We start from the raw sequence: 22,757 nt of genomic DNA, 5'->3' as shown, positions 1-22,757 counted from the left end.
GAAAGAAATTAAGCCATCCATTTAGAATTTTAAGCAAAATGGTTCTTATAGCAATTTATCCCTAGAATTTACCAATAAGAGCTCACATAAGTAATCTCTTACTTAAAACTGTTTTTGTTTATATTTTTTTCTTAGGATGGGTGGGGTGGTGGTATTTAATTGGTCATGTGTCCTTTGATTTCAGTCTCACTAGATGTTGACAAGAACTCTTTGGTATTCCCAAGCCCAGGTATAGTATGTAATAACTATTGAATGAATGAGAGTCTGGGCTAGACGCTAGAACAATTTCTAGACGATCATTTTATAAGTTCCTATTCTTACTTCAACCTATTAAAGTATATCCTTTCCTAAACAGAGTCTATTTTATGTCAATGTATTTAATGTATGCATTTCACATAGCAGTGTGTCAAAAAAAATTGAGGGGAAAAAAACAAAAGCTTCAACAGTGCTTCCCACCACACATATATTGATATCAAATAATCTTGTACAAATCAGAAAGAGGATAGATGATATAACAATGGACACAGCTTACCTAGCGCTTATTATGAACGAGACACTATACTAAATGCTTTTAAGATATTGATTCAATTAATCTTCATAAGCACATAGTAAAGCAAATATAATTAAAGTAGTAAAGAATCAGAGAAACAGAAATTATTTTCTCATAGGAGGTGTCCATCATTTCAAATTTAAATACTTTTTAAACTGTTGATTGAATCAAAAGGCAAAGATTTCAGAAAAGTAAACTGAGGCACAGAAAAGTGACATAATTTTCCCCAAAATCCATAGGTGGCAAGTGAGAGGGTGAGGTCTCAAACCCAAGCTTGCCAATTGTGCAGCCCACTCACCAAAACTCTCATGGATGTGGGTAAGCCAGAGTGGGGTATGTGCACGTGTGGTGTCATTGGATTAATAAAAGTAACTTAAGGTATTTCTAACCTACAACTGGGTAAAGGTGACATCTTGATGTAAGGATTTGTTTTTGTTTTTGTTTTTTACAAGGAAAACTTTCAAATACCATTTCAATTCAATTAAAACTAAACAGGAAGATCTAGTTTTGTCCAATTTTATGGACAGAAATCTGTATCAAATAAATATGTTTAAAAGCATAACAGACAATCCTAGGGACTTAATAATTATAATTTTTCTTAAAACACTCTTCCAAATCTACATAAAATTCCAGACATTCTTAGATAGCACAAATCCATATAATTACATATTTACAAAGTCTTTTTTATCATTGTCATTATTAATTATTAATATCTTAAACATTGAAAGGCCTTGGGAAGTTCCTGTATAGGAATGGTATAAATTACTTTTGCTCTTGATATGTGATTAACTCTCACTGACATAGTCACATATCCCTATGAAAAAAGATGGTGATTTTCTTTGTATACTAGAGAAAGTGACAAGACAACAGAAATGTGTCTGGAAAGACTAAATAAGATGTCAATGGTGGTAATACTTTTGTTTCTAATTTCCAACTCTGCTTTTAGTTTGCTGGAAAACATGAAACTGCATCTCATTCCCTTATCATTTTATTTCTCAAATAATTCTGATGGCTGCCACAAATTTCCTATCATTTTTCTTGAATGTGGGATTGTTTCTCTCATTAAGAATTGTCTGATACAACCATTTTATGCCTGTCACACTGCTCAAGAATCCACCCTTGCAGTACGTGTGCACTGATTTAGTCAATTCCTCTTCATGGCCTAGAAAATCAAAAGTTGATAGATTATCTTTTATTGCTTGTAGGTCCTTGAAATAGACTCTCTTCCTAAAGCTCACAACACTAGTATCAGAGTGCACTTTCCCTGTTATTACCCAAGTAAGACTTAACCAAACCTATGTTTCAAACATCCCAATTTGAAATTCATAAATAGTGCTAAAGCAGCACCAGCTAGTTCTAACCAGACAAGAAGTGGATGGAGAAATGTAGGGTGCAGGGGTAGGGGGTAAGGGGGAAAAGGAGAAGTGACAGGCCTGGAGACCATATCAAGTTTGTCTTCTCAATGTGCACTCCTTTAGAGGGCCGAGGCTGGTGACCCAGGAGTGAGGATGAGGTAAGGCTGATCTATCAACCTTCACTAACTTTAATCACAAGGAGTGAAGGGCTTAAGTCAAAGGGCTTAGACTCTATGGGTGTAACCTAAATGTGAAGTTATCATAGTAGAACTCTATGTTAACCAAAGGGTTTGCCTGTCCCAACAAACCACAGCTTCCATGGGAAGGAGCATTATGAGAGTTGGTGATATGGTTGGCTGTGTCCCCACCCAAATCTCATCTTGAATTGTAGCTCCCATAATTCCCATGTGTTGTGGGAGGGGCCCAGAAGGACGTAACTGAATCACGGGGGTGGGTTTTTCCCATGCTGTTCTCATGATAGTGAATAAGTCTCATGAGATCTGATGGGTTTATAAAGGGGAGCTCCCCTACACAAATTCTTTCTTGCCTGCTGCCACGTAAGATGTGAGTTTGCTCCTCTTTTGCCTTCCACCATGATTGTGAGGCCTGCCCAGCCATGTGGAACTGAGTCCTTTAAGCTTCTTTTTCTTTATAAATTACTCAGTCTTGGGTATATCTTTATTAGCAACATGAGAACAGAATAATACAAGCTATGAACTGTCTAAAGAGATCTTCCACCTTCGACTTAATTTTCTACCCTGGTAAGTGCCTAATCTTTCTACTTTCACATTTTTAAATTTACATTGTTTTATAGGGAAAAAATGAGTGAACGGTAGTTGGGTGGAAGGAAAAAAGCACAGAAAAGATGAATATACATAGATATATGTGTATGTGTGTATTTATATAAGTCTCATATAAATAAGTCTATAGAAACCCTACAGGGAAATTTTTGAAAATGCAAATGAATTATGAAAGACTCTTACTGCCTACCTGAGCAATCTATAGACTCTACTGCTAAAATATAAAAATTAAAGAGTTGAGAGGCTTCAGGAGAATGTGATGCCTAATTTTATGTGTCGAATTGACTGAGCTAAGGGATGCCTAGATACCTGGTCATTATATATAATAATAATGAAATATTGTTTCCAGGTATGTCTTTGAGGGTATTTACAAATGAGATTAGCAGTTTAACTGGTAAAGAGAATAAAGTAGATGGTCCCAAATGTGAGTGGGCATCATCCAATCTGTTGTGGTCCTATTATGAATAGAAGAAAAAGGCAGAGGAAGGGGGAATTCACTTTCTTTGCTTGAGGTGAGACATTGGACACTGGTGCTCCCGGTTTTGGGGCTTTTCAAATCAGAGCAGAACTTACTCTATCATGCCACTTCTGCCCCTGCCACCCCCATTCCCAGAAACCAACTGTTTTGTTCTCTAGCATACAGACAGTGGACTGTGGAGTTTCTTGGCCTTCAAAATAATGTGAGCCAATTCCTATATATACATACATAAATTCCTATATATATATAAAAAAAGATAAGATGTATATATCCTACATAGCATACATAGGATAGCTCTCTGGAGAACCCTAACTAATACAGAGGGTATTCCTGATAATAAGGATAGCCTATTTACTTAGCTGAATATATGTCTTGGACCCTTCAGCAAAGCTACTTCCATAGCTTTCAGAGTATTTCTAAATTTACAGTGTTGAGCCCCCTTGGCTTTTCTGAAGAGAGTCATTTACAGACAACATGAGATCTATTCATTTCAACTGGAGGAAGCCAAATTCACTTATATTTAGCTTTAAAAGAAGAAAGCAACAATCCCTTAAAAATGTCAAGTGAATCCACTGAGACGTGAATACACTAGGTCCCATTTTATAGAAAATAAGGCAATGCCAGAGAATAGGGTCCTAAATCTTATTATAAAATTTCATTGGCAGAGAGACCTAAGGGTGGTTGTATTCCCAAGATCATGCTTTTTGTCTTGAAGTCAGGACCTATGCCTTACCAAAGATAAGGAAGGCATCAAAACCACTCTTCTCAAGCATGTTCAGATGTTTATGGCTTCCTCTTCTCAAACGGAAGTTTTTAAAAGGCCATATGACTAGAGTCATCAGTGAAAAAGACAAACAATAAAATCTAACATTTGGAGCAGTTTCACTAACACCCTTATTCTCTTCAACCACTTCAACCCTCTCATAATACGTTGGATGTAAAATTGGTTATGGCCATGGATGGGAATTGGTTGACTGAGATGGCTTCATGGTGTCTTTATCCCCAAGGGCCTTTTATTGGTAATACATCACTAGTAAATGTTTAACAACCAGCATCCCAGGAAAAGGAAAATCAAACTGATTTGTAACATGTGTTGGTTTTATTAGTATTCCACTCATAGTCAATTTCAAGCTATAACATGTTACATCATGTAAACTGGCTTATAAAATCCCTAGAAATTCCTGTGCCAGTGCCAGCTCTAGCACAGCACTACTCTTGATGGTCAATGATCTAAAAAGAATAGTTACAGCTTGAGAGTAAATTGATTTACCCACAGCACACTTCCATGACAGCAGAGAGGTGGGAGTTGATACTTGCTGCAGGTAGGGTATTTGTAAGAGTGAGAGGATGGCTGGTAGCATGAAGCCTTCTTCTTCAACCCACCCTATTTTCAGGGGATACCTGGGTCACAAAGGTCAAGTAACTCTTTTCAAAGTAATACACAATCCCTCATAAGTCAATTATTCTTTAGAAAATATAAATTGAGGAGTCTATCTGCTTTTCCTTGTTTTCTAGGCACTGATCTAGGGGTCTGCTGGGGCAGTGGAATATACTTTAAAAGAGAAGGAGAAGGAGTTTCAAAGGTCAGTCTCAACAAAAAAAGAGGTAATTTAAAATACATTGCTCTAACATTGTGCAAATATTATCCAGAATTTTCCAAAATGGTGTTGATATGAAAACCATCTACCATAAAGTCAGCATGGAGGACATACTCTCTGATACTCTCAGATACTCTCTGGTCATCCACGTACTCTTTCTGCTTTGGAAATAAGCAAATCCAGGCTCACACCATATGGCATAATAGGCAAAAGGTCATGGGCTTTAAAATCCAGTTTAATCACTTACTAGTAATGTGACCATGGGCTGGTGATATAAACTCTAAACCTCAGTGTCCCCATCTGCATAACGGAGATATACATTTCTACTGCACCATATGGTGTGAGGATTAAATGAGAGAACATATGCAAGACCTACAAAGTCACCTATGAAACAGAGATAACAATATCTATGAGGTAAGGTTGTAGTCACAATGGAGATACAACCTGCCAAGTCCTTAGTGTATACCATCATCAAAGAGACTCTCAATAAAGGTCATCAGCAATTCTGCTGGAAAGGACAATAAACAGGTTTCCTCCTCCCACTTACGTTGAGTGTACAGTTTATGAGGAGTCCAGAAACAAGATGCATTACGGTAGTGTGCCACACTGACACAGTTGTTTTGTTTTGTATGCCTCTCTTGTATAATGTGGAGGAAAAGGACACAAGAACAATAATGGTAAGTTCACTTTAATTTCTGTCTCTCTTATTATTTTCCATAATAGAAATCATTTTGAAGAACTTATAGTAGGTCAAATACTATATTTTGTAACATAAAATACAATGGAAATTTGATACAATCTTTAGTTTGGGACAAAATGAGGTGGAGGACAATATTCATCATAGTAAAGACAATTACGGTATTAAAATTTCTTTTACCTACTAAAGGTGTTTGGCTAATTCTAACTCTGTTCTAAAATGCTTTTAAAGAATCTTGAGATTTTCAAGGCATCTGAACCCAATACATTGATTGACTTTCTCAAAATAGCCAGCACTTAGCACCCAGATCCAATGGATCCTGGATCCCCTGACCACTTGTTCACCATCTGGGCAGAGGGGCACCTTACATTTCTAGAAAAAAGTCATTAAACTTCAGAAATAAAGCTTGCTAAGAGAAGTTATAATTAAAGGTGGAATAGGAAGATTCTAATTTATCACCTAATACAAAAAAAGACTTATTCTTTTATTTCTCATAGTTTACATCATCTGCCTCACACCCCACAGGTCAATCTTAATATTTCTTTTATAGTTTTGCAGCTCCTTTCTTCCATGAATAGGATTTTAGGGAATCTCTTCCCTTCCACTAATACCTTTCTTAGAAACAGAAAGGAATTAGAAAGTTAATTCTAAATGTTCTATAGAAACTGTCATTCTATCAGAGGTACACTGATACAAAGACTGCACTGCTCAGCAAGGCAACCTCCCTCCTGTGGATCACAGGAGTACCATGGAGAGCTCCTATTTCCTCTATTGACCTAGAGAGATATAGATTCTGGCCTGAAACCAGGGAAGTTGGTAAATTTCTTCCTTGATATTTTTTGTCATAATATGAAAATATATGTGTTACTAACCAGAACAACAGTGTAGCAGTGGAGAGGGGGTGTGCAGCAAACAGGAGAAAGAGTTCACTTTCTTTCTAGTTCTTCGAGGTTTCATGCAAAAGGGAAACTTGTTTACCTCCTTGGCCGGGTAAAGTAACAGGCACTGGGGGCATGTCTCTTCCCTCTGTCTTGGAATATGCTGCTTCACTCCTGACTCTGCTCTCTGTTTCTAGTTTCTGTCTGCATCATCCCTTCTCCATTCTAGTGTCAGAGTGATCTTGATAAAACGAAAATCTAACCCAAATCTCTGTCCTCCTTACAGCATCCTTGGGATAAAGTACAACTCCTTACAGGAAAAGCCTGTCATTACCTGTCTCTATCCTACCTCTCTCATTTTATCTTCTATCATATCCCCACACACACATTATTTTGGCCACATTGAGCTTCTTGTAGTTTCCCAAATAAGCCAAGTTCTCGAATATGCTTCCATCGTTCATCCATCTAAAACTTACTTGTCCTTCAGACTCAGCTCAAACTCTCTCTGAGAAGATATCCCCTGAGCACTCCCCATGACCACCACGACCCTACACCATCCAGTGTCTTCCTTCATGCTCACATGGCAGGATGCATGTCTCTAGGATAGCAGTTTTCACTCTGCATTGTAAGTATTGGCTGATCATCTGTGGAATTCTTTGAAGTTAGAGACCGCATCTCATCTGCAGTATCCTAGCAGCCCTAGTACCCAGTCCCTGACACACAGGCATAGCTGACACTAAGTTCCTGTTAAATTGAACAACACACTCACCGGAGAAGTTAAAAATGCTTAAATACAAATAAAACACTACCCCAACCACACAATAACAAGAGGACTTAAGCTGTTGACTCATCTAGACTCATTATGTCACTTCTTATACCTCATTGTTATGTTTCCTTCTGAATACATTTTTGTCTAGGCTTCCGACTGCCTCATTTCTTTGTCATATATCTTCACTACCCTTCGTACTTCATGGTAATTAGTACTATCTGTACTCACAGGTTGTAGCTGAAAAAGCCAGCTTGTAGCTGTAAAAGCCAGCTTGTGAGTAACAGTCCACACTCCAATGTTAGGAAACAAAAAACTAAAAGCTTTTCCTATAAAACAGAGAAAGAGTAGGATGGCCCCAAATAATTAAAAAGAATAGTAGCTCCTGCCACAAACAAAGAGACTGTCAAGTCGTTACAAGAATGGAGGAAAGTTCCTGCCAATGGAGTAATAATGTTAAAATCATATTGATGCCTAGACTGCTTCCATAAAAGGAAACATCAAGATATTCCAAACCACTATGTCCCTAAATCTGTATCTACACTTTAGTAAACAATTTACTTTAGGCATGGAAATCAATCATTCACTTCTCCCTACAAACCATTATTCCTTTGGATGAGAACTTTCAGATTATTTTGCCATGTCTGGATTCTCTAGGTGAGAGGATATGCTAAGCTCTGGGAATTCAAAATCCATATAGTTCTTACCCTGAGTAATAGTAAAGTCATGGAAGAGATGTAGTTGTCCAGTTTAATTCGCTAAATCCAGTCCTAAGGAGCTTCAACTTCCTTGGATTGTCTTGCATTGCAGATGGAATCCTGTCCCCTTCTCTCTCCGTTTCATTTGCAGAGTGATGTATAGTGGATCTTTCTTGACAATTAAACATAATGTCTAAAACAACAGTATTGCCACAAGGGCCCTCTATACTTTGAAACTGAAAGCTATCGTAAAACCTCTTCTGACTTTAAGTCCTAACTAGTGTATATTCTTTTATTTAATTTAAATACATATTAAAATACATTTGAACCTGCCAAGAGGCAATAAAGAAAAACAAAGTTACGGTAAAATAATGAGAGTCTTTATTGGTGGATGTCTTCTGGAGAGATAGGTGCTTGTACTGGTTAGCTACATGGTGTATAACAACTAAGTCACGGCAAAGTCAATGATCTTTTTAGATGAAAAGTAATTTTTTGAACGTTACTTTTGCCTTAACCACTTTTAACAATTTGGACTGATTGCAAACTCAGCAGAGGTCATGAGGCCCAGTCTCCTGCTTGACAATCAGCCAAAAGACAGCTAAAATGCTTGTTCTTCCTTTGTTATTCTGAGTCATAGCAGCCTGGCACAATAGGATCAGTGGGCCATTACTGACTTTGTAAGATGCCTCTTTGAATAGTGGACAAAGCAGTTTCTGCAATAGACATTCACTAACATCTCACATACAGTATTTCATAAGGTATTCAGGATTAAAATGACAGATCATCTTCTTCCCCAAGAGTACTTTTTTCCTGAGATCACAAAACAGGAAATTAAAGTGCTCAACCAAAATCCCCAATAGAAAATATAAATCTCTGAAACATTTTAATGACATTAATGTCTCCCAAATGCCCAGAAATATTTAAAACTTTAAAACTAGTTAAGAGAAAATGACATTCTCTTTCATAAAGCCCAAGCACTTAAATGTCCTGCTCTAGGAAATGACCTCCCTGACCTAGAAAATAATAAATTAAGGGCTCAGTTGGCTTTTTTTTTACCTTCCAAGTTCTTTCCTCTATCTATGGTGAATAAATTAAGTTGCCCTCCACGGCAACTGCTTGGAGAGGTATTCATCATTTCCAGAGTAAATTAATGTTCTTGTGGGTAGTCACAGTATGGGATGCTGTCAAACCTCTTTGGTACTTCCCCAAAATGGAATCATGTTTCTTTCCCCATGAGGTCTCCTCTTGATAGCTATTTTTTATGCATTGATCTGGGTTATCTGTCACCCTTTCAGAAGAACACAGGGTTCAGCCACCTCCCCACAATTGCTGCTGTCCAAGAGGTGTGACAGCTTGAAGATCTCTAAAGAAAAGATACCAAGAGTTACACAGGGCATCTTTCAGTCCAAAGTGGTAATGGGAACAATAACCTTCTCTACCTTGCAGGTCAGCTTTGGTCAACGCAACTTTGTTAGCAAAAGAACAGAAAAAGCGAAAACAATAACCAGAGGTTAGTAAGAGGTAGAATAAACCAGGATAACATTACAGAAATGAAAACGCAATCTCCATAACCAACATCACTCAGACAGACAATTGAAATGCTCTACAGGTTCAACAGAGACAGCAAAGACGGGGTTGGGGAGTGGGGCAGGGGGGACGCACAGACCAGGGACAGAGCCGGCCTCCTCAGAGCCAAGTCAGCAGAGCAGGGCAGAGGCGCATCAGACTTGACAAAGCACAGGCAACAGGCAACAAGAGCCTTCTCACACCCACACAGCCAACCTCGGGGAGTGCATGGTCAGACTGAAAGACACGTGTGTGCAATCAGATGGAGCCCACAGAAATAATTCTAAACATTAGGAGCTGAGCATGGAAGAGTCACTTGAGTGTACCCCTTGTGCCCTCTTGCAAATGCCACCCAGGAATTTGGCACTAGAATTAGACATTTGGATCATGGTGATTTGGGAACACCAAAAATCTCAATTTGTTTAATTTTAAAAATATATCCAAACCCAAATAGCTGTGGGCAAAAGAGCACCAGATTAATGTCATTTTTATTTATTCATGCCAGTTTCAAAACAAAGCACGTGTATTTCTTTCAGATGTTTATCATCTGCAATTGTTAAACCACATTTCTAGCTGATCATGCCTTGGCCTCTGCAGCAAAGTTGGCCTCAATATAGGAAGATACATTTACCAGTAAAATATTAAATCAGGTATGATTAAAAAAAACAAAAAACAAAAACCCTAGCTTAAATTGAGAGGTATCAAGTTACAACTAAATGTTGACTAGGAGTTGCCCAGAAATTGCACTTCATATCTAAATTACACATTTTGCATCTATCAGAGACATAAAATCAAATACTCATTTCAAGATTTTTTTCCTTTTTGCTACTCATGCTTGAGAGTTGAAGAGTAGTAAATTAGTATGTTTTTAAATAATTTTGCTAGCACTTTGGGAGGCCGAGGCGGGTGGATCACCTGAGGTCAAAAGCTCGAGACCAGCCTGGCCAACATGGTAAAACCCCATCTCTACTAAAAATACAAAAAATAGCTGGGTATGGTGGTGGGCACCTGTAATCCCAGCTACTCGGGAGGCTGAGGCAAGAGAATCACTTGAAGCTGGGAGGTAGAGGTTGCAGTGAGCCAAGATCATGCCACTGCACTCCAGCCTGGGTAATAAGAGCAAAACTCCATCTCAATCAGTCAATCAATAAATAAAATAAATAAAAATAATTTTGGACTCTTTCACCTTTTATTTTACCTGCTATCATGTGTCTGATATAATAGGGAAGGTAATACATTTACTACCTAGGGATCTTAAACTGTCATTATCAATGACTTTGATGGAAACATATATTAAATGTAGATAGATACAGATATTTATCTATCTCTGTGTGTGTGTATATATATATATATGTTTATCTGTGTATTCTAGATTTGCTAGAATAAAACACATCTTGAGGAGATCCTGGTCTTAGTTCTTAGTTATAAAACCTCATCCCCTACTTGTTTACTATTCTATACAAAAGAAATGATAAATTAAGAAATGTGTTCTGTTTCCTGTGGTCCTCATACTACCTAACACTCAGAGACCTTCTTGGGGGTCTCATGCTCTACACAGGAGATTCAGGACACAAATCATGCCTTTTTGCAGCCTCTCCAGTGTTTTGCACTCTTCCTTTACCTCCCCACCATCTTACACAGAACCCTAAAATGCTCCTGGGATCTCTTGCAAGGGCTTATTCACAGTGGTACAAACTTCCAGTGACAGTAATTTATGCCTTAACTCGCTTTGGGCCATTTTTCCTGGCCACTTAGGCTAATTATCCAAGTCATTTGTGTACAATCAACAAGGACTTTCTTCCCTCAGCACTCACCCTCCACTTCATCCCACCCAGCGGGGTAGGCATAATGCTCAGTGAGTAACCATTATAATTATCTCCATGGCAATAGAGTGCAGTGCTATTAGGCTCATGGGACTCACCATATTCAGATGGTGGAGCCATCAAGCCACAATATCCGGTCTTGAACAATCAACCATACTCAGAGGAAGGTCGGAGCCCTCTGTAATGCATGTGATGAGTAATGCCAAACTGCACATAGAGCTGTATGTAGGGATAGGGACATTTTCCCCAACTCGTTATGTAATTTCTTTTTGCTGATGCTGATGCTCTTACTGCTTCTCTTAAAACTCTCTTAAGTGAAGTCATTTTCCCTTTAAATGTTTTAGTACCCTTTTATAAAGCTTAGACCTCCTTTTAATCCAATACTATAGCTTTATTTTACACCTTTTTATATTCTGTATACCTGTACTACCAATACAGCAGCCATTGACATGTGTATTGAGCACTTTAAATGGGTTGAGGTGTGCTGCAAGTATAAAATGCACACTCAAGTTTAGAAGCTTAATATGAAAAAAAAAGTGTGAAATATTGATAATTTTATCTTGATTACATTCTGAAATAATATTTTGGATATATTTCGTTAAGTTGAATAAAATACAAAATTGAAATAAATTTGACCTGTTACTTTATACCTTTTTAAAATGTAGCTACTAGGAAATTTATAATTGCATGTGTTACATATATCTATTGGGCCTTTACATAGAGTTAAATGGATGATTCCTGTTAACTTTTAAATCTGAAGAATTGATGGCATGATAAAAAAAATGTAACATTTGACCAGTATCTCATGCTTTCTAATATGTGCTCTTATGTTGTGATTTGACTTCATATGATTAATTATTCCAGGATAAATGGAATTACTGCCATTCCACAATCTTCTAAACTACTATATTCAATTTAATTCCAAATGCTACATCTATCCCAGGATTGCCCTTTAATACACAAAAGAACTAAAAGCAAGCCAAGGAGACAAAAATCCTTGATTGAATGAAATTGTTCATTTCTAGGAGCAAAATGGCTGCTTTAAGGGCTTAGTGATTCCCAACCTCCTGTCACTTTACACACACACACACACACACACACACACACACACACACTACATACTACAAACACTATATTTGGCCAAGAGAATTTAAGAAATATTTCTGGATAAAGGAAAAATGGAGTGCGTTATAGGAATGAATACTCCTATTACTAGCGCAAAACACAAAAATAACTCTCAGGCAAAGGGAAACAATTTCCATAACATCAAGTCAGCCTGATAAGCTGACAGGAAGCTTTTATAAAAGTGTGCTTTATGACAATGAGTGAACCCAGATGGAAGCTGTTTAAGAACAGAAGCGATACATGAAGTTGAACACAGAAGAGGAATGAACAGATTTGATGTGGTAAATTAACAACTGATACAAGGAAACACAATATATTGCACAAACACAGGACCATAAGGCTCAACCAAAGGGCTCAAAAAGAAAAAAAGGAAATAATTACATAGATCCTCGGTCAGGCAACTTCTTTGCCTTTCAAGTGAGGTTAAGAGTCACGTTTTCAGCCAACCCAAGGCTACTAGGGAAGGCTGAATGTGTTCACTTCTGCCATCTGCTGGTTAAAACTAGATTGTTTACACTGCAAAGAATTGTTGGATTCAGGAAGACCAGTAAAATTCACTTAACATCTCAAGAGATCATCTACAGGAACAGGCTGAGCATGGTTTGTTGTGCTGCATGGGCAGACATGCAGTATTATTAGATGTTTGACATAAAATACTATTTGTAAACAATAATCCTACCATTTATAGAGTACCTACCACATATCAGGCATTTTATATGTATTTCTGATTTCCTTACATTCAGGGTAAGTTTTATTGCCCTGTTTTACAGTTAAGAAAGATATAGCCTAGAGAAGTTACATCACCTTCCAAATGTCACATAGCTAACAAGAGCTACTACTTGGAGCTGAATTCAGGTCTTTCTAACATCAAAGCCCATAATGTTCCATTATACCACACTAAAGAACTGCCTAACAATGCCTGATAACTAGTAAGTACTTAATAAATGTTAGTTCCCTTCCATCATCATGGCATTTGGACATCGTTTTCCTATCACCTACTAGATTTGCATTAAATAATGCCATCACTACCAGCCAAAATAAGAAACATTTTATTAATTAGTGACACCTACATAAAATCTCTGGTTTCCCCTCATCATGTATTAAAGTATAAATAAAAGGCTCCAGTGCTCTTTCAGCCATTCTGGAAGCCAAGTACACACTGGAAGAAGCCTGATGCCAATGCCAGGGAAGTTTTGGTTTTTATTATTTTTATTGCAAGTATGTGATACTCAGAAAACATCTGCCAAAGTACATTCCTGGAGCCTGTGGCACATGTCTTGACATACTAACCCAGTGACAAGAGGACACTGATGGTGATGCAATGTCACAGGGCAAATGAGAATGAGACAGGACTGGTCAACTGAGGAAGGAGGCACTGGCAGAGGCAGCAAAGAGGGTTGGTGCTTGCAACAAGGCTGTAGCTTAACAAGAAATAAAACAGGTTGTACCTTCACAGCCACGCTCGATCTGTCCGCTCCGATGAAGGGCATCATTGATGAGGTCCGGTAGGCGTCCATTCAAGTCCACTGATGCCAGACAGCCCTGAAAGCCATCTCGAGAGGCCACAAGCTTTGGGAGATTGCTGTACATGCCTTGGGCCAGACCAGCCATGTAGAGATCACCTGGAAAGGAAAGTCAGTAGCAAAAGAGAATGAGTAAAGGATGTGTTGATCATGTCAACTAGTTTGATACACTTGAGATAATTCATCAGATAAGGGATAAGAGAACTGGGGGGAAAACAGCATAAATGAGATAAGCACCAGAGTTTCTATCCTGCAAAAAAAGGAAACCAACATTTATTACGTGTCATTCATTTTACATATATCATCTCAAAAATTTAATCATCATAGATGGAGTAAAGATTAACAATACTGTCAACAAAGCAAGCATTTATTGAGTGCTTTTTATGTGCTTGTTACCAGTAATATGCTGAGGGTTTTACAGACATTCCATCAAAACTTCTAACAATCTACACAGAAACTAGCAATTATCATCTTCATTTTGCAAAGAAAAGTAAATGTAAGCTGAACAAGGGCGAAGACATTTTACCCATGACACCAGACATTAAATGATTCAGCTGGAATTCCAAAGCCTATATTCCTTCCTCTGTATTACGGCCCCTCCCACACTTTGACAATTATCCTGTCACCACTCAGCCCCCACAGCATGACATTCCTGAGGTTATCAGAGAAAATGAACCACTCCTTGATGAGTCGTCTAAGTGAAAACAGAATAAATTGCATTACAGAATAATTCAACATTGTTAAAACAGGATATGGATGATGTATCAAAAACACATGGCACTCTGAACCTGTGGTTTGCCTCTGGAAACAGTCTATCTATTGTAAGAAAAGCTCTATTAAAAACTAAACTTCTTTACAGGGTTTACCTTTCAAATCCAGGTTTTTGGCACCATTGATAACCTGAGTGACCACTTTGGTGTCCACTTTCAGGCTATGAGTGTTACTATTGTCCCGAGTGATGACGACATTGTGCCACTGGTTGTCATTCAGGGGGCGATCACTGTTGCCTTTGATCACATTGGGACCATTTCCGAGGTCAAAAACATAGTGTATATACCTAGGGAGAGGGAAAAAAAAAAAAAAAAAAAAAAAAGAAACACCCAATAATTGGAAAATCCCTGAAGTGGTGTGTAACTGACAGGGGGCTTCAAATCCCCCGTGCTAAACTGGCATAATGCAAGAATAATTTAAATATTGATATGAGATTACAAGAATAATCAGATTTTATTCTTTCATGCTTCACTTTAATTCCATACTCATCGAGTCCATTTCATTAACACTACCTAGTAATACTCTGCAGAGTCAAAGTAGCACAGGTTGTACACTACAAAACACAAGGGGGTGACCTTTAAGTTCATAGTCAACCATTAATCTGTTTTTGTTTTTGTTTTGACTGTTTTCTAATACATGGTAGTAAAATGTCTTGAAGAAAGGGCAACTTCTAAAAACTTGCATATATGGGCTAATGGTAGGATTAAAAATATCTATGTTTCATCTTTTGTTATAAATTGGGTGGTTGTGGTTAGCAATACTCAAGGATTAGATGCAACACAAATCAAAGTTCTCTTTTGCAAAAATAAGCTTTTCTTCTATAGTTTTAAAGGGTTAGATTGCATAGTAAAAAGTCTGTTAGTGTTGAGTTTGTGGAAGACCTTTAAATTAAAGCATGAGTCTCTCTCCTTTTCAGACCTAATAATTTTACGGATCTATTTAATCAAGGAAGATGCTGGAATGTCAGGAATGGAGCGTAGGGAGTAGAATAGACAAGTTTTTTTTATGCCTATATTTTATGTAGAGCTTCAGCAGATTAAAGGTGTCCAACATAAGTCATGATCCCTTCTACTTACCCCTTTACAAGCTCAACTGCAATGAAGTCATTGCCATCACCACTATTGAAGAGAATGAAGCCATCTGGTGAGGTGGTCTTGAACTGGAAGAAGAGGTGCATGGAGGTATAAGCCTGAAGGGTGGCGAGGCTCAGGTAGCTGCTCTTGGTCTTAAAGGTGACAGGGTCGGCAATGATGTTTCTCAGTCCAAAACGAGCCTTCAGCTCACAATAATCAATGTCACCATTTTTGCACAAGTCAATGTAGAGAAGGCCATTAAACATGAGGCTCTGCAGATGGCCAATGAAGCTGGAGGGGACAACGGAGATGTAACGTTTCTCAGTCATGATTCCCGTTTCAATGTTGTGGAACTCCAAACGGGTATGGTCTCCCACCATTGTACCTGTGGAAATTGTAAATGAGGTACAAACAGAAAAAGTTGCCATCATTCAGCACAGCACCCTCAAGTATATTTTTTGGGTATAACTCGTTTCCACACAGAATATTCAGTTTTCTTGGGTGAGTTCCAGAAAATCAAATATTCAATATGGTAGATACCTTACTTGGCCTCAGTCAGGGCACTGAGGACTAGTGTTGCCCAAATTACATGTCCTGAATCCCATGCTCTCACACAGTTGCTCAGCACAGCTTATCATGTAAGGGGAAATATGAGGTCATGAGTAACCCAGGCTAAAGGATAAAATTATTGGTATTCTCCATTCAGGAGAATCACTGGACACTAATACACACTATAAGAAGAGAAGCCTTTTTGCTCTGACCCTTGTAAAGACACAGCAAACAAGTCTTGGGCATTCACTACCAAGTACTTTTTTCTCATAACTCACCACCTAGTACTTGTGGGAAGGGTTCTATGATAGAATATCAGTTGACTTCACCTGCCCAGCAACTGTTACTTTATCTTATAATAAAATGTAATTTTTTTATTTAGGAAGCTACCCACCCCTCTTGACCTTTCAACCACCTGGACTGGATAAAGTTGACCCTAATCAAGCTACTCAGCCTAGACCACTCAACGTATTTTACCCCTCTAACCATCACAGACTTTGGACTACAGACTAAAAAACTGGTCATCACACTTTAGGGTATATCAGAATCACCTGTGGGGCTTAGACCCTCAGAGTTTAGAATTCAAAAGTCTGGAGTAAGGACTGAGAATTTGCATTTCTAACAAACTCCAAGGTGATTCTCTTGTGGCTGATCTAAGCACCACCCTTAGAACTGGCAACAACTCAAGCCAGCCCAGCCACGTTCAGGTCCAGAGCTCTCGCAAGCAAGGATTGCTGGAGGGGTAAGAAGAAAGCTTCGAGTTTCTGGAGGCTGTAAGATAATCAGAGGGATCAGAGGACTAGCAACCCAGAAGACAATTACAAAACGAAGAGAATCAGCACAAATAACATATGTGCTGTCCTTTGAGACTCTGGATCAAGCGAGGCACTTCTGGACTTTTTCAAACTGTGTGGCAATAGACTCCCTTTCATGCTGAAAGCATTTGAGTTGGGTTTCTGACATTCACAAGGGAAGTATCTTCAGCTAATACAAACAAACTATTTAGAACTTTCATTACCTATTTTACTTAGAAGTGGTGAGTGACTAGGGTAGAGGGGGAAAGGGGGGCTTGAAATAAATACAAAGAGACTGGAAATTTTAACAACAAAATAAAGAACAACATCATTAATGTGGCCAAAGTAGAAACTGGCTTCCTCAACATTTATACAGAAAAATCATGTTAAAACATAACAAAGCATGTTCTACTGCCAAGCATTAGAGGGGAATTCTTTCTTCCTGTCCTCTCTTCTTGTTACCTTCTACATTGAAGAAACTCCACTAGCAAGACTGATAGCATGTCTTTATTTTCCTTTAACAACTTTCCTGAAGAAGTGACATAATCAGAAATATTAAGGGTAATCTGCAAAGATAAGCTGTGTATGCTTAGTTCAGCCCCTGACATCTCCTCTTTCTCTTTGCTGGAGCAAGCTGCCTTCAGAAATGTCCATTCTACTGCATGCATCCATAGAATGGGTGTTACAGGAGCAATCCTTTTTTCCACAAAGGATGCCTGCCCAGTTCTGAACTACTTACTATTCAAGTGGGCAATTCTGTCTAATTCTGAAGTTCAGTGGGTATAAGCAATAATATTAATGTGTGTTATTACTAATTAAAATGATATTTGCCTTCCACCCTCATTGCAATATTTTCTCTATTGGCTCAGAATTCCAGTGACAAAAAAACGGAGGACTGTATTTCCTTAGGTCTCTTAAACTTTAATGTCTGGGAGACTAAACCAGACCATACCCTTAAGTGCCCAATATTGGTTTTATCTCTTTGGGAAAAAACTCAGACCTAATTTAAAGAATTGGCTGGAGACAGTGGCTCATGCCTGTAATCCCAGCACTTTGGGAGGCTGAGACAGAAAGATTGCTTGAGGCTAGGAGTTCAAGACCAGCCAGGGCAACATAGCAAGACCGACCTAGTCTCTACAAATTAAAAGAAAATATTAGCCAGGCATAGAGGTGTGTACCTATAGTGCTAGCTACTCAGGAGGCTAAGGTAGGAGGATCACTGGAGCCCAGGAGTTTGAGGCTGCACTCCAGCCTAGGTAACACAGCAAGACACTGTCTTTAAAGTATAAAAATAAAATTTCTCATATTCCCTATAAGAACAAAAATTAGATTTACGTATTATGAGCTTCTATGTGGTGTTTTGACAACTAGTGACAAATCACTCGCTTAATATAAGAAAAAAAGATGTTGGTTAACTTAAATATAAATATCAAAATGCAACATAAATCTGCTAACAAATAACTAGGAAATAAATTTGCTTAGTGTTAAAAATCAGACTGGTTGTGAAAATGCAAAGCAAGATAACCTAAATCCACATGCTCTAAATTAATAAAGTGACTGAAAGAAACATCTACTGTTAAATTGGCTATAGCTACTCCTACCAGGAAGGGGAGCTGGGCTGGAAAATGATGGGGATGGGGAGTCATAGTCAATAGCCATGGAAACAGAGAAACTGAACTATGATGATGTTGCTAGTCATGCTAATTCTTATTTTACAAAGAAGAAAAAAAAAATCTAAGATGAGAACTAAGAAGTGAGAATGGGGAATCTCTGGTGAAGATTTGGGTTCCAAAAGGAATCTGAAGACACAATTTTAAAGTCAAGTTGAGATCTTTCAGAGAAATTCTGGATGAATTGACCTCCAGGATTGAGGGTTTGGGAAATTCTGCTCACTAGAAAATTAATTTTTTACAGCAAAAAAAAAAGTGTTTAATGAGACAGGAGATAGCAGAGAGACTGAGCGTGGATGTGGATAAGTATACGAAGTAAAGTTAATGATGGATTTAAGAGCTTAGCCCAGGAACACAAACTGAGAGTTCACGATGACTCACACAGAAGCCGCAACTAAGAGTTGGCTAGGGGATGGGGAGAAGGCCATGTGGAATCAAATTAGAAAAGGAATTTGCTTGGGAGGTCGAGGCAGGTGGATCATGAGGTCAGGAGATCGAGACCTTCCTGGCTAACATGGTAAAACACTGTCTCTATTAAAACTACAAAAAAATTAGCCTGGCATGGTGGCACGCGCCCAGCTACTTGGGAGGCAGAGGCAGGAGAATTGCTTGAACCTGGGAGGCACAGCTTGCAGTGAGCTGAGATCATGCCACTGCACTCCAGCCTGGGCAACAAAGCGAGACTCCATCTGGGAAATAAATAAATAAATAAATAAATAAATAAATAAATAAATAATAAATTGGCTTCACTGTGTGCTAAAGGAACTTATTCCTTTGTTGATGGAGACTTCAAAAAATAAGTATATTATTGCACCTGGGCAAAGCATGAGCGATTGCAGAAAGTTTGAAACCTGTGCCAAATTAACAAAATACCGTTTTTTAAAATCTGTGTGTAATTTAATCAATAGTAGTGACAGAAACCTTTCACTCATCTCCTCTGAATACTGTCTGCAAACTGAACCTCCTTTCCATTTAAGGGGCAAATATATTCATACCTCACAGCAGCTTCTTTCAAACTTCAGGGGAAAGAGAAGTAACTGGGGAGAAAGATAACAAGGCAAAACCAAGACTACTGAAAATTCCATATAAGGCAGGCACTGTGCTAAACACTGCATAATCACTATGAAATGTCATTATCACAATAAAATTGTAGATAAGTATCTTTCTCTTGCTTTAGAGGTTAGGGCATTTATCTTGTAGAGGTTAAGCAGTTTGATCAAGATTCACACAGGTGGTAAATGGTAGACCCCTACATTGAACTCAGGTCTGCTAATTCCAAAGCCCATATCTTTATTAGTACAATGAACTGTCTTTGGAAAAAAGGTTTGACTTATTCCTCACATCGTTGCCCAAGAAAAGCAGTAGGTAGAATTTAACTGGTGAAATTTCCATGCAGAAGCTGTTGTAAGGAGTTCTTATTTCTTCCCTATGGCCCAGTATCAGAATGTCACTCCATCTAATTCATGGGTAATATATCCAGCACCTTCCCTAAAGCAGCAATGTTGCCTTGCCTCTTTGTCACACATTCACTTCCATATTTCACGATGGCCAACAAGCAGTCCACAAACCAGCTCTTAGAGTGATGAAGGACGTATACTTATGGAAAATTCTGGTTCAAGCTGTAGCTTCCTATTCCTATGAAGCAACAGCATCTAGTGGATGAGCATGGAGAGTCCAGGGCTCTACTGCCTGACTTTGCCTTCTGCCTCCAAGACTTCTTCACTGGGTTACCTTGGGGGAGTTATTGGATTTTTCTATGCCTCAGATTCCCATCTGTAAAACAGGCATGAAGTTAGCAGGGTTAAACGTATCAATTCATGTGAAGTACTTAATAGCTTAAACTGTGCGCTACTGCTAATTATGTCACATTCATTTCCCTCCTTTCCTCTGAAATGATTGAATCAGGTTCTGGTCATTTCACTTATTATTTTTCTCTTTTTTTTTTTTTTTGGTGAGAATGTGGGCTCTTTTTAAGTAGAGGCCACCTCTTGTATCTTCTGTATGTCCCACAGTGGCTACCAGAGGGGTCTGAGCACAACTAGCTTTCCTAACTCCCAGGGGAGGGGCTTGTGTTTGAGACATTTGCTTTGGGGTCAAGGATTGGTCCTCACTATTTCTACACATGAGGTTCCGGCCAAAACTAAGAGCTCAGCAAAAAAGAATCATAATAGGAAATGCTGAGAGGAAGCAAACTGATCTCTCGTGGCTCTCAGAACGTGAGGAGAGAAGTTAAGAAAACGAAAGCTTGTAGAGTACCAGTAAAGAATCTTCATATTTTGCTCACAATTCCCTAACTCTACTGGTCCCACATCCCTTTCTCCATAATAGCAGCAATTTTTAAAAGTGTGTAAGTGTGGTATAAAATGCTTTATTAAAAAAAGTTTCTGGAACCCCCCAAAAAATTAGCAAATACTGCATACTTATCAATGATTTGCAATGTACATTAGCTTATTAAAGTCTCCTGATAAGCCTTGCAATAAAGAACTCCATTTCATTTTGTTTGACCTAACACTCCTCAATCCTGTTTTATCAAGTTCTTAAAAATTACTATAAGAAATACATTTTACATGGAAAAATTTGCAAAATGACTTTTTACAGCTTGGTGCTATATATGCTATGTAGATAAAGACGGGGAAAGTCAACAAAAACCAGTGTAGTCAATTTTTTGTATTAGTAAGGGTAAGTTTTTGTACTAGCAAGAAGTTCTAGGCAGAGGAGGCAGTTCATGCAGCATTAGGCCCCAATTCTGAGGAGTACAACTCAAGTTATGCTTGGTATAGTAATGTATTCTTAATAATAGAGACATAGATCAATCCATTATTATTAACTGTCAACCAAACTTAATGCTTTTCCAAGAATACAATCACATTACAATAAATGATAAACACAAGGTTGAGGAATATTTCTATCCTTGTTTTTGATTTCTTGTGAGTCAGACCTATTCTTTGCATCATTTCTATAAATTAGTTGAAATTGAACACACTGGGGGGTCTTAGAGAACATTAAAGGGATTACTAAATAAGCCAATGAGATACTACTTAATAACTTGAGGACTGTGGGTATTTTAGTTTCATTGCCTGATTTTATGACTTCTGTGAACTAAAATTAAAATTTCCCAACCCCTTATCACTGTAAAAAGCAATCCAAGATTGTAACTCATAAGCAAAACAGCCCTTTTTCTCTCTCAAATTTCTTTATCCTTCTGGCTGCTTTCTTCCGCCAGCAGTGAAGTTCAGGGGGTGGGGGAGGGGACATGTCTGAAAATGAAAGAGCTTCATTAATTTCAAAATATCAAATTACTGGATAACGGCATTTCGTGACTTAGCCCTGCTTTTTAATTATTAGTGGTAAAAGAAAGTGCGATTTACAAATACCTTTATTCCAAAGTTTTCATAAAAGAATAATGACTGAGATAGACACATTACAGTACCCTCAGCTCTGTCCTTTTCTATGACTATACTTTTGGAGTATTTATTTTCCAGGGAAAATGAAAGGAACTCACTGTCAGGAGAGATGGGGTGAGGTCGCCATCTAGTGGCTGCTTTTTAGAAGTGGCTGTGAATCCCGTCATCCTTCAGAGACAAGCCCAGAGGAGTGAGCAAGAGATGTGTGATTTATTACCAGTACCTTTGCAGGATCCAGATGCACCACCAGTTGATACAGTTCTTAAATAATTAATTCAGGTTGGCTGTGGGCGCTACCTAGTGTAACCATTTGTACATCTCTTTTAAAATGTTCATTTCAGAATGCAAATTTATGCTTCAGGCACGTAGACCAGGAACTTCACCTCCCACTTCTAAGTTATGTCTGTGTGTAATCGAAGTGTTTTGGATAATTGTGGTGGTGGTTCTGTTTGTCTTTGTTTTTGTGAGGGAGAGATCAAGTGTTGTGGTCTACCTCCTCTAAGTTTCTCAGGAGACTTTAATAAGCGAATGCATTCCCCACCTCACTCCAACCCGTTCCATTATATTTTTCCCATATTGTAAGATAAATTATTTTCTTATGATGGATTTTGAAGTACAGCAAGAGGAATGATTTTGTGA

General features: G+C 38.2%; 1 protein-coding gene across 5 annotated transcripts in view; it reads right to left on the bottom strand.

Moving 5' to 3' along the window:
* The window catches only part of NRXN3 (neurexin 3), a 1,636,170-nt gene that overhangs the window by 882,369 nt on the left and 731,044 nt on the right, over positions 1-22,757 (bottom strand). For all 5 annotated transcript variants that reach the window (XM_030931539.1, XM_030931540.1, XM_030931537.1 and 2 more), the window contains 3 exons: positions 15,705-16,086; positions 14,724-14,914; positions 13,783-13,956 (listed from right to left, as the gene is read on the bottom strand). In XM_030931539.1, coding sequence (XP_030787399.1) covers positions 13,783-13,956; positions 14,724-14,914; positions 15,705-16,086 — 747 coding nt within the window. The remainder of the gene's footprint in view (positions 1-13,782; positions 13,957-14,723; positions 14,915-15,704; positions 16,087-22,757) is intronic.

This window comes from Rhinopithecus roxellana, chromosome 5 (assembly GCF_007565055.1).
Source record: "Rhinopithecus roxellana isolate Shanxi Qingling chromosome 5, ASM756505v1, whole genome shotgun sequence".
Lineage (NCBI taxonomy): Eukaryota > Metazoa > Chordata > Mammalia > Primates > Cercopithecidae > Rhinopithecus > Rhinopithecus roxellana.
This window is presented reverse-complemented; position numbering and strand designations above follow the sequence as displayed.